We start from the raw sequence: 12178 nt of genomic DNA, 5'->3' as shown, positions 1-12178 counted from the left end.
TTAACACAGCACAGCAGAGGGGATACAGAATAAACATGAGAAAAACAACTGAACTAAGAAAAAACCCCAAAGAAGAAGAAACCACAGCACAGGGTGAGACCCTCACATACACACACATGGTGACTGATAGCCTAACAACAGATGCAGCCCCATGGCTGTGAATTCAACAAGGTTTGTGCCCTGCTTGGCTCCATGTCCCAGCCACCAGTTGCCCCTGGCTGCCTCCCCATGCTGCCTCCACTCCTGTGCCACTTAGTGAGGTGGCTCATCACTGGGAAAGCCATCCCACTCCCCCTCACCTCCCCTTCCTGAGAGGTGCAGCCAGCTCCAAAATGCCAGTGTAACACTCTTGGCCTTTGCAGCATGGGGCTGGGGCCATGCCAGACACACTGCACAGCTCCCCAAGCATCACCCACACCGAGATCCCACAGGGCCGCTGCTCCTCCTGTCTGGTGCTCCAGCAAAGCTCTCCCCACAGGCTGGCACTGCCCTCCCACCCTCCTTTGCCTGGCCAGCAGGGATGCTGATTTTCACGTCCTGAAATTGAAGCACCAGGCTCCTTATTGCAATGCCAGGCAGGCAGCCAGTGAGGAGATGGTGCCTGGACCATCCAGCACCTTTCCCTCTGCCTCTCCCCACCTGCTCATCCACAAATGCCAGACCTCACTGAACCTCTCACCCAGTATCTCCAGAGGCTTTGGGCTGCTCTTCTCCCTGTACCTCTGCCACAGGTTGAAACCAGCTCTTGCCCTCTTACCGTCGAGCACCCAGTTGCCACAGAGTTATGTTTTCTGTGTTGCTGTTTTAACCCTCCTGTTTCAGTGTTTCACAACCCACTGATTCACGGCTTTGGATTTGGGCAGGTAGTAACACACAACTGAAGGGCCACATACTATTAATTAAATACTTCAGATGCTTTCCCAGTTTATTATAGGCAGCCAGTGGACAACAAAATGAGGACAAAGCAGCCTCAGGTACATCAAAGGTCCTGAGTCTTCAATTTCCTGCCCATAACAGCAGCACTTTGGAGTGGGCAGAAATTCAACCCTCCTTCTCTTCAACAAATTTCAGTGCAACTTGTCCATCCATCTTGTTAGTACATATTGTTTAAATGTATGAGATCTTAACTGGTTGTTCACCTTCCTTCTTCCTCCAAGCTTAGCAAAAATTTAAAAATGTCGGTAGCTACTCTGTTCTGTAACTACCTGTAGCACAACTTACTTTTCAAACTGTTCCTGAGTCTTAAACGAGGGAAAAACCACCCTCTTCACCTGGTTATCAATGAAAATACTGCTTTAAAGCAGCCTCTATGGTGCTTTTGTTTTCAGAATACTGTTAGTTGCCCTAATGCTTCTGCCAAGGGTCTGCTATTCCCCATCTGGGAAGAGGCTTCTCCAGCAGAAACAGACAATGGGGAAAGATTTAAGCGCTTGCAGCTGGTCTTACCAAAACTATACCTACACTGGAGTTACCAAACCTTAGTGACCTTAATAGGCACTTTTAAATTAAAGGGAGCTATTTAAATCACACTTGGTTTCATGGGACAGGGGAAAGCCTTGTTGTAAATGGATTGTTTCTAATTTAGATATAAACCAAAGCAAAATGCTTTGTTACGTTCTTAATGGCTCCGGTACCAGAAATGTGCATATCCCAGTGAACTGAATACAGAAAAGAGATCCTTTGGTAGAACAAAGTCATTTATGCCATGATTGTTCTGTAGCAAACATTTATAATATAAAGTAATTCAAGGCAGGAAAAGCCTTCAGGTATATTTGGTCTGTCCTGGTTGTTATTTCATTTCTCTCTGACTCTATTTAAGCCACTCTAACCATACAGAGTTTCAAAGGACACAAAATTTCTGAGAATTTCTTTTCTTCAAATATTCACAGATCCAAACTACATTACTGTAATTTACATATCTTGTAAATAGAAAAAACTCTTTTTAGAATAATAAAACTCATCATGTTTTTACCAGCACTGACCTTTCTGAGCCTGTTCTCCACAACAGCTAATCTCAAAAAATGTCACAAATACAGTATCAAGAATTTTCGCTAGCATCCACTGAGTAGTTATAAATAAGCTACTTACCTGCAATTAGGATATTTTAACGTTTCTGCAATTTCTGCTATTCCAGAGAATAACCTGGTATGAGCTGCTGTCAAGCTACTCAAGCAATTGCAGTTCAAAAGAAGAAATGCTAGTATGTTTCCTTACTAAGAATCATCACTCTATATTATTAGAGGTGGAGCTGGAAAAATGCTCATTAGTTACAATATCATAACTCATCATTAATATCTGCTTTTCAAAGTGTGCTCTCAGAGGATCTCCAGAGGACCTTGCATCTGTGTACTGCTTATTAAGGGGCAGGCACCCATGCTGGGGATGGAGACAATTCAGATAAAGAAGGTTTAACTTCACTTAATATACAATCTGCATCCAACATGCTTTATTTTAAATTCTCCAGTTCAGAAACACTTCTTCCCTCCCAACACACACACACCAGCTCACTGACCTGTCTTTCAACTGCATTGACTTCTGGCATTCCCATGGAGTAACTCTGCAAAAGTTTCTCTTCTTTCTGCAAGTTACTGCCTGCTTTTACTGGAGCTCCTGTCTTGGACTTTTCACCAATAATCAGTAGTTCAGGCACATCATGAGCTGCCGGCTGCTTACGAATAGACACCAGGGTTATGTTTTTGTTGTTTAAAGTAGCTAAGCAGGACAGTTCCCTTTTCATTTTATTGTCCAATTTTCTCTCCATTATCTTTCCAGGCTTTAAATATTGCAATGCCAAAGGAAAGCTTTATGAGAGCAGTTACTCGGTGTCTTATCAGCCACGCTTCTTTCAGCCACATTTACAACAGCTTGGGTAGTTCTGCCCGCTTAATCAACGAGCTCGTTAGCCATTCATCACGAAATCCCTGACGTAACCCGTGATCCTTGTGTACACTTCTCGCTGCACTCGGCTACCTGCTCTGCCTGCCAGTTTAAATCCTTCCCACCAACCCGGCGCGTCCAGCCCTGCTGCGCTCTGCACACGGCGGAGCAGCCAGCTCAGCCCGGGCTGCCTCTCACAGCCTGGGCAAACATGACCTGTGTGCAGCAAGCCCTGCATAATTAACTCTGCCCGCCAGGCATTAGCTCCCTGTGGCTATGTGCGTAATCACAGCTCCTCCAAAGGGCTAGGGGATTCCATTTCCTTCTTCTGTGAATCACCAGGGCTTCCTTGGATAAAATGCTGGCCCCTTCTAATATTGAAGACATGTCTGTAAGTGTATCATTAGATAAGGTTCCTAGACTGAGGGTCTTTCACTCATTTAGGGCACGAGAACATTCATTCTTTATTTCATGAAGGGGAAAAAAAGATTGAACATAATACTTTTTTTTTTTTTTTTTAAATGTGCTAGTTTACCATCAGCAAGCTTTACTTACAAATTAAAATAAAATAAATTAAAGATACATAAAATAAAGCCAGCAACCAGTGCCAGAAAATAAAGGAAAAAAAATATATATTCCCTTCAGCAAATTCAGTTCCCCTTAAATCCTCTGTGCAACTTGAGGAAAAATCTAATTTAGACAGCCATGCATGTCACAGGTACCACCACTGGAAGTGCCTTGAGCCAAGCCTGAATATATTTCTCTGGGATTGCCTGCAGCAAATTCACAGCACTGTGCTAACTTGGTGAGAGGGATCTCTGCTTCCATAGGCCCACAGTAGTGCAGTCCACTTCTGAAGACACCCCTGAACAAGGACACCTAAGGCATGGCCATGCGGGCAATTTATATAACATAGTTGATGCATCATAATTTGATATTCTCCCTGGCTATGCAGTGACCTCACTGCACATGCAGGCCCTAAAATAATTGGTTTACATTTAATAAGCTTCTCTTGGACTTGGGAAAAGTCACCAAATTTACTCCTATGCAGATGCTAGCACACAGGGTCAAAATTTCACCATATCTCTGTCATGTCACAAAAACCTGAGGGAACAGATGACACTCCACCTGTCTGGCAGGACAAATTCAAATTCTTTTTACTTGCAAAAGCAGAGGTTAATTCCTCACACCCTTTCCTCAAAGACAGTGGTCCAGAAAGTTACCAGGGCATTAGCATCCTGACTTGTCCTTCTGTCATAAATTCCCCACAAAGATGAATCTTCCACCCTGCTCACACCACCCAGTCCTTGACTCCACTTCAAAGTTAAGAACCATCTTTGGAAGAAAAACTTTTTCTGCCGATGAAGCAAAACTCAAAATGCTGTTGTCACATTATTTTGTACCATCGTTTTAATATACAAGGTCAGTGATAATATTAAGCTTTTAAAAAGAGTTATTTTTAAAATATTTTGTGTTACTACAAAGGGTAAAGCATATGTGTTCTGTACTTAGCAATGAAACTGACTAAAAACATACCTGAATTCAGCTGGAACACTTTTCTGAAAAATCTGTAAAGTACATACTTGGTACACTCATGCCAGACAGTACCTTTGCTACTAAAAATAACCCAAACACTACCTAGCATGTTTCTACAAGTAACTAATATTAATGAAATTATATGATGAAACATACTGTAAAAACAGGTTGGTGTGTTTTTCCTTCTTCATTTCAGGTTCACCTGCAAAGCTCAATTTAGGCTGACAGAATTAAGAAATGTAAGTATCTCACCCCCTGTTGCCCTCAATCACCCTTTTCTTCCTCCAGTTTTTGAGAAACTCTTAGGTAAAAAAATGTTTGCTTCTAAAAGCAGTGAAGACAAGTTCTTAATTTGTGCCCCGTAGTCCTTTCCCTTTGTCAAAGTCTTGAATACTGATTTGGAGGTAGGGAAGAAGCACACAAGGTTGTGCTTTGAACATGTTCAGTTTACAAGATACCTACCCACACTAAAAATAATTATTTGGCTGGAAAAAAAGCTTGATATAGCTCTTCAGATGAAAAGGGCATAAGATATATTTTGACCAGTCCAGCTGACAATGGCAAATGAAACCTGTGCAGCTGAGTTACAAGTAGCTCTTGGAGAAAAGGTATCATCCACAAAGCAGAAACCACTGAACATCTTGTAACCCCAAACAATTTCCATTTACCTTGATTGAAAGCTCATAGCTTCTGCCCCATCCCAACCACTCCACAACTCTCCTATGGTTCAGGATGTCTGCTCCTCAAGGGTGGCAACATCTGCCAGGGGAGTGAGGCAGCTGCATGGAGTTAACCCCTGCCATCACCTGCTGCTGAACTCCTACAGACTGCTGCTGGTTTCCAGTTTTCCCATTCTGGCTCAATTAACTGCCCCTTCAGAGCTGATGCTAATTGTGTTAGCTGCAAATTGTGGGTGAACATTTTAGTTAAGGCTGCAATAAGAAAGGCAACATTGCCTGTCTTACCTGGTAACAGTGTCATTCCCTGATTTGAGACTAGATTTTGCACAGTTTAGGAGTTTGGCCAGGAAGAATCACTCATGCTTGGTAGCATGAGTTTTAGATGGCAAACAGAAAATAAACCTGCTGCCTTCTCAGCTCTCTGCTACTGTTGGGCAGAGATGTTTGCATTTTCATGTCAGAAAATATGGAACACTCCAAAGAAATTAAATCCCTCTGACATAAAGCCTTAAAGCTGGTAAAACATGAGTTGTCCCAGTTACATTACCCACTACAACCAGAGAATATGATAAACGTGCAAGAACTATGTGTTTTCAGGTAAATTCTGTTTCCTGAGTGCATTCATCCCTGGCTTTATAGGATGTCCTGGCCTGTGTCTAACCCCTCTGCCTCCTTGCCCAAAGAAAGCATATTGAAATAGTCTTAACAATGACTCGAAAGATGAGACGCTTGGGTTCAAGGAAAAAAATGGATGTAAGGGAGTCATGTTGCCTTAATCTGCCAGGCAGACAAGAAGAACCAGTTCAGATATATGCATACCATGTCAGTGCCACAGAAATGTATTATATTAATACATCAGTCTGGAAATCCAATCTGCCTTTGGGTGTTAATAATTTTCCTACACTCCCCCTCTTTTTAAGCCACTGAAATACCATCCATCTTGAGGCACACAAACTATGACACAAGGCTAAACCCCAAACAGTTTGACAGTATTTTGGTTTCTTTTTAATTTTCCTCAGGATGCAAAAAATTTAGATATTTTTTTCCCCCATCATAACAGAGTTAGATTGACTTTGGTTTTTACATATATAACGCAACTGGAGAAACTGGAAGTTTAAGAAGGAAAAAGTAAAGTATTGCAAAGTTCTTAGCAACACCACAAGGAACAGTGCTGGTAACTCACAGTTATCAACAAGCTGTTGGGAGGAAACGCATGAAACACCCAGCCCTTGTGTAAAACAACTGTTTCTCCTCTGTCAGTGTCCTCTTTTAGCCAAAACAGAAGTAGTTAGTAAAGGTATGCTTCTTCAAGCAAATCCTTCTGCTTGCTCAGCAGTCATTTTTCAGTCCTACTAAGCAACACAATTTCCCCCATGAAGTCAATCAGTTGCAGCTGAAAGTTCAATGGAAGCTTGGTCAGATTCATGGTAGGTACATAACTGTGTCCTTGACTTCTCCAAACTTACTGACATACTTGTTAAAGAAAATTTAAAAGGCCATACTTTTTTATCATTGACAAGGCAAAAAAACTCCCTCTTCACCTACATTTGCTCCTAGCTCTGAGCCATGAAATCAAAAAGATAACTCTTTGGCTACAGTCCTAAGAAAACTGGCAGCCACCAGATACACAAGCCTTTCCACAGTGTGAATGGCAAACGTATTTCTTTCAACAGATAAAGAAGCATGATCATAAGAAATATTATTTCTCACACTGTAAGAAAAAAGGAAACTATACGTAACTCGGAAACACAAGGAATCGAATTCTTACCTGCCATGAATAACATTGCTTACGAGTTGATGGCCTCATTTCAAATAAATCAAATCAGTTCAGACTTTGTCTTCAGTTTTTCAGGAAGCAGACTCAGTCTTCTCCAAATATTTAAAAAAGGTTTGTTTACTCTAAATCAGCAAAACTCAACGGAGTATCTCTTTTGTAACAGGGCCCCTAGACACATACTGATTTTTTTCACTCCTCAGCTTCTAATATGATTGCAAATTGGATGGACTTGGTACTTTGTCTGCTTTTAGCAGTGTTGACTTCATTATGATAATTTCTGTTATCTGTCTATTTACACTGCAGGAATTTGTTTCCATGTGCCTGGAAACTACCAGGCTGATCATATTATTGCAGGAAAAGGCACACCTTTTGGGTCAGGGTTTAAGTGCAAAGAACAATTGCAATCTGCAGGAATTAATTCAAGTCCAGATTTCCAGTAACCTTCATTCACCCAACTGGTGAAGGAGGCTGGCAGAACTCACCAGGCAGTGCCACGATGAAATCAGTATTTTCACTTACATGTTTCCAAATTTATTTCCTCATGTTGTCCATGCTTTGTTCTTTCTCAGAACAAATTTGTTTTGAAAAAAATAAAGTGATAAGTCTCCGAATTGTGATTTAAGTAAATGGGAAGATCAATTTTTTAATTTTTATTTTTTTTTTTCCAAAGTAAGCTGCTGTTAACCCTGTAGAAGGCAAACTAATAGTAGACCCTAAGATGCCCTGACAAACATGCAATTAAATTTTCCCCTATAGAGATCAGGAATGTTTCTTAAGTGACCTCCATATATAACAAATATACTCTAAACTGTCCACAGCTATAGAGTCCACACAATTTAGATTTACTGTTAGTTCCTTGACAGCACTTGTTTCATATCATTCTTGTGGTCATATCTGACTGGCAGAGAGAGAGATTTTACTTTAATGAGAAACCTGAGACTATGTAAATATAAAGCACATCATATTTGTGAAGCATGCAAAAGGAGAAAAAATGCACACACACACATACACCCCAAAGGAAAAAATAAAATAAAATTCTTATTTAAACTTGTATTTCCTGTATTTCTGGTTCTATGTCCACTATTTAATCTCAAGCAAAACTGCTTAGCCTCTAAATTACAGGTTATTTAATCTCATTTCATTCATATACACCACAGTTACCTTCATTTCAAGAAAATAAGACAATCAGCATCCTGCATTTGCATTACAGATGTCATGGCTAAAATACAAACATACTGCCTTTGTTAGGTCACGCTAGATATGTAAAGGCAAGCCCAAATTCCTTTTCTCTATCTTATCCTAGCAGAAACCACCTCTATGCAGACAGGGAGGAGTTCCCAGCAATTCCCAAATCCCTAAAAAAGCTTGAAATTAGCACGCCTCGCCACAGCACCAGGGCCCATCCAACACAGGTTTCTGAGCAAAGTTCTATCTGCTTTCTTGGTGTTCCAGGCAAAACTCTGCCTGGGAAGAAAGGTTTCTGCTTTCTACATCCTCCATTTGTTTCTTTTACTTCTTTTTTCCCTCCTCTCCCTGTGGACTTGTTGCAGTTACTGGGTAGAAAAAGGTGTAAGGATGTTAGGGCCCTCTCTGTGATCTCACCCCTGCAGAGGGGGAGGACTCTCAGGTGACCCTACAGCCACAGGAGCTCAGCCACAGCCCAGCTGGGCTGGCACGAAGGCCCTTCTCACCTATCCTCTACTACCTGCCCTTTTGGGCTCTGCCATAAGCTGGCAAGACAAGACTACTACCTGCCCGTGAGCCAAGAAACCAGGGACTGCTCACACACCACTGGCCTCGGCATCACTGTACTCATGGTGGGGCTGAAGGGACAGAAGGGTTCAGGTGCTCAGGAGCCTCCCTAACTACAGCACTGCCCTCCAGCGGGTTTTTCTTCCCGATGTGGAGATGGAACAGCAAGAAATGCCACAGAAAGGAAGAAGTGAGGAGGGAAACCTCTGATGAGGACAATACAGGCACACAGGGCAGAGGATTTGCTGTTCTCAGCTATTGGAGGCCCAAACTGTAATGTATATAAGCTGCTGTTTAGTTAACTTATTTTTCTACAAAAATCCTGTTAATTACTTGCTCTTCAGGGCTAGGAACTATTACAGCACTTCCCTATCCAGGTCTAGTATCTCACATGAACTTAGAGTCAACTCTCAGGCAAGAGCCACAGTCAGGGAGGTGCCAGTTTCTATCAGTGGACAAAACACACTTCCAAGTGACCATGAAAATATACAGAGCTTTCCTGGACAGAGCCATACTGATTCATCACAGAGACTTATAGGAACTAAGCAGAGACATAAAAAATACAGATTAAAACATATTTGCTGATTTTTTTTTTCTGCTGGAATACCTAATAATAATTCCCTATTACATCACATAACACCAGCAGCCTACAACAAGCAGTGGGGAGGAATTCAGATGTAATTGTCAGAACGAAAGAGACACTCAGGGATGAAAGCATCAACACAGGAAACAGCTCACTAATTTTACACAATCTTTTCTATACAAATAGATGCTTTACAAAACATCTAAGGGAAATGCCAATACAGAGTAAACCTCTTTCTGTTTACAAGTATTTTTATCTGAAATATTTAACACTTGGATTGAAATATGCAGTTAAAATCCTGCTTTCAAATGCAGATGCATTTTCCCAGGCTGTTTTCTGTAATCTGTTTCCTGGCTCATCACAACTCAAGCTCACTGTAAAAACAGTGTTTGTTTATTGCATGAGCACACAGAGGAAACTGGAGACATTTGACTCCTAAAGAAAGAGTTCCTGGGAGCCTGTGGTTGTGAAAAAAGCTAATCACAAAAAAGCTTTCCGACAGTGAAACTGAGGGGGTTTTTCAGCTCTCGGCAATCCTGTCATTTCTAGAGTTTACCTCAATCTGTCCTCCACACAAAGAATGTTTCTTCCAAGGACACATTTTGCCCAAACCAATGCATTCTGTAGCTCATTCTGTAGGTCTGTGTAAACAAAGGTAACCATCCTGAGAGTTCCTGAGCAACTTTCTGAGATTTATTAACTGCCCCCAATTCCTGGGAACCATAGATGCTAATCCATGGAAATTCAGGCTCAGTTAATTTATCATTCCCTCCTGGTACCTCTGCTTGTTGAAAGTAAAGGTAGTGCGGCAGGGAACCACTTTTAGGCATCACTAGTTCACCCCCTAGAAGAGAATCTTTGGTTCAATCTGCCCCATGGGAAAATCACCAACATTTTAAGCTTTTTTTTATCCCCAGAATAGAAACAAATCAGAGGAGGTGACGAGGCACATGTCTGGACTAGCCAAACAGTCCCCTCCAATAATTGTAACTCCCTCCTGTCCCGCTCCACAGCCAGTTTCTGGCTCCTTTCTCTTTCTTGATCAGTGCCAAGGAGCCAGACGTGAGCACAGAATGCAAATCCTGCCTCATTCTGGCTTTGTGTGAAACAATTGGGATTTTCATCCAAATAGCTCTCTCCCTTGCTTTCTCACACAGGCAAAGAGAAGCACACACACTCACACATGGGCACAAAGGTACCTCGAATGAGTTAGTGCAGGTTGTTTCTTCTCCAGTATGTGAAAATTTCAAGTCTGATGATGGAAGTGCCTAACTCAGTAAAAATTTCACACTGTGAAGTTTTGCAGCTTCCTGAACAGTTTCACATTTTATTTACACAGATATTAAGGTACGACTGTGAAAGAGGTAGTTCATCATGATCCCCTTCATGGCCTGGTTAGGTGCAGATGGCCACAGAGACCTTAGCATCTGCACAAGGAGGGGGAAAAAAGCAAGAAGTGTTTGGGACTGCTATCAGAGATAACCAAAAATAGTGCTCAGCACCTCAAGAATCCCAAATTTCCAGCAGAAATAGGTGAGACTTAAGGTGAGTATACATGTTATATTGCAAGCTCAGTGATGCTATTGGTAGGGTTATGTCATTTGCCAAATAATTTCTGCCTGTGCTCTGAGTTGCTTGAATATATTTATTTCACTCACTCTAAAAAATGGAAGACATTTTGATTGTTCCTGCTGATGTCTGTTGAGGAGAACTGACAGAAGAGTCCAGGGGAGCTTAAAACATTGGCAGAATCTATGGGATTAAAATCCAGCAGTGAATTGACTTGTTTTCCTTCATGATCCTTACCCAACTGGGACAATTTGTGTGAAAATAATCTTCTGTTAATTAAAAGCTGTGGGTTCAACCTGCTTAAATTGCCTGGTGATATAAATAAACATGATTTATATGAGCTCTTCCAAAAATTCTGTGTAATTCCAAGCTGCTTAACTCTTCATTGCTTCTGTCAAAAAAAGAGGCAGCTTTTGCTCACAGATTTACAGTGTGAGCACCCATGCTCTAGAACATCTAGCTCAAAAGTAAACAGGACATTTAATATTTTTTTAACTATAATTGCTTATATTTAACACCTTCAATATCACAACATAGCAGTAAAAACAACCCCATAGTGTTTTGCCCTAGATATATTACCATCATAATTTATTTCCAACATTTGCTTTTTGCTTCACAAAGATTTAGCAGGTCAGTGGTGCAACCTCATTTCTGCCTCCTGTTACTATGCCATGAAGAACAAATGTACTGTAACATTTAACAGCCTTTCAAAAGACACATGCAAAAAGGAAAAACTTACTGTGTATATGAATGAGCTAAGATTCCTTCTGCTAAAAAAAGACCCAGGCATTTTGGTAGCTGAGACAGCAGCCTTGAATGAGAGACTCAGTGCTACACAGTGCATGTTTCTGAAACTAACCAACTGTACCAGAAAGCATAAAAGACCACATGACTGTCATATGAACATCCTTACACAATATTAATCCAGCTTCTTTCTGTTATTACTGGCTAGTGGTTTTATCTTACCAAGTTACTCATATGTGGAATACTCAGCGAGGGTAAGAGTTAAAAAAATATTCTTTAAAACTTCCTCAAATGCATTGCAGGCTTGGGAAGAACACACTGTGAGTGGTGGATTCTGCTATTTGTTCCAAATAGCATTCACTTGAGAAGGCCTGTTTGCATGGATTCTCCTTCAGAGTAAGGACCTAAACTAGGAAAGCAATTAAAACAGGACAAAAATTCTTACAGAGGCAGCAAAAGATTAAAAACTCAGTACATCTCTGGGAAGGTGAGAACAAAGCCAGCTTCATGACAAGACTAGTTTGATTTCATTGGCATGTCAGCCACATGGAATTTCAACAGACTGGGTTTTTAAGAGTATTCTCACTGCTGGGGTGCGAATACCACCAAGAGCTCAGTGCTTCTCTTGCTGAAGTTATTGCCCATACCCTAAATGCATCC

The 12178-nt window shown here is 41.2% G+C and overlaps 1 protein-coding gene across 5 annotated transcripts in view; it reads right to left on the bottom strand.

Moving 5' to 3' along the window:
* ATP7B (ATPase copper transporting beta) overlaps positions 1-6934 on the bottom strand; it is a 35484-nt gene extending 28550 nt beyond the window's left edge. For 4 of the 5 annotated variants that reach the window (XM_051607941.1, XM_051607940.1, XM_051607943.1 and 1 more), the window contains exon 1: positions 2513-2934. In XM_051607941.1, the coding sequence (XP_051463901.1) occupies positions 2513-2761 (249 nt within the window). In that variant the 5' untranslated portion in view covers positions 2762-2934. Of the gene's footprint in view, positions 1-2512; positions 2935-6861 lie in introns of those variants that run through there. The other variant, XM_051607944.1, reaches the window with a different exon arrangement.
* Between the last annotated feature and the right edge of the window lie 5244 nt (positions 6935-12178).

Source organism: Apus apus, chromosome 1, assembly GCF_020740795.1.
Source record: "Apus apus isolate bApuApu2 chromosome 1, bApuApu2.pri.cur, whole genome shotgun sequence".
Classification (NCBI taxonomy): Eukaryota; Metazoa; Chordata; class Aves; order Apodiformes; family Apodidae; genus Apus; species Apus apus.
Note: the sequence above shows the minus strand (reverse complement) of the source record. Positions and strands in the feature narration are given on the sequence as shown.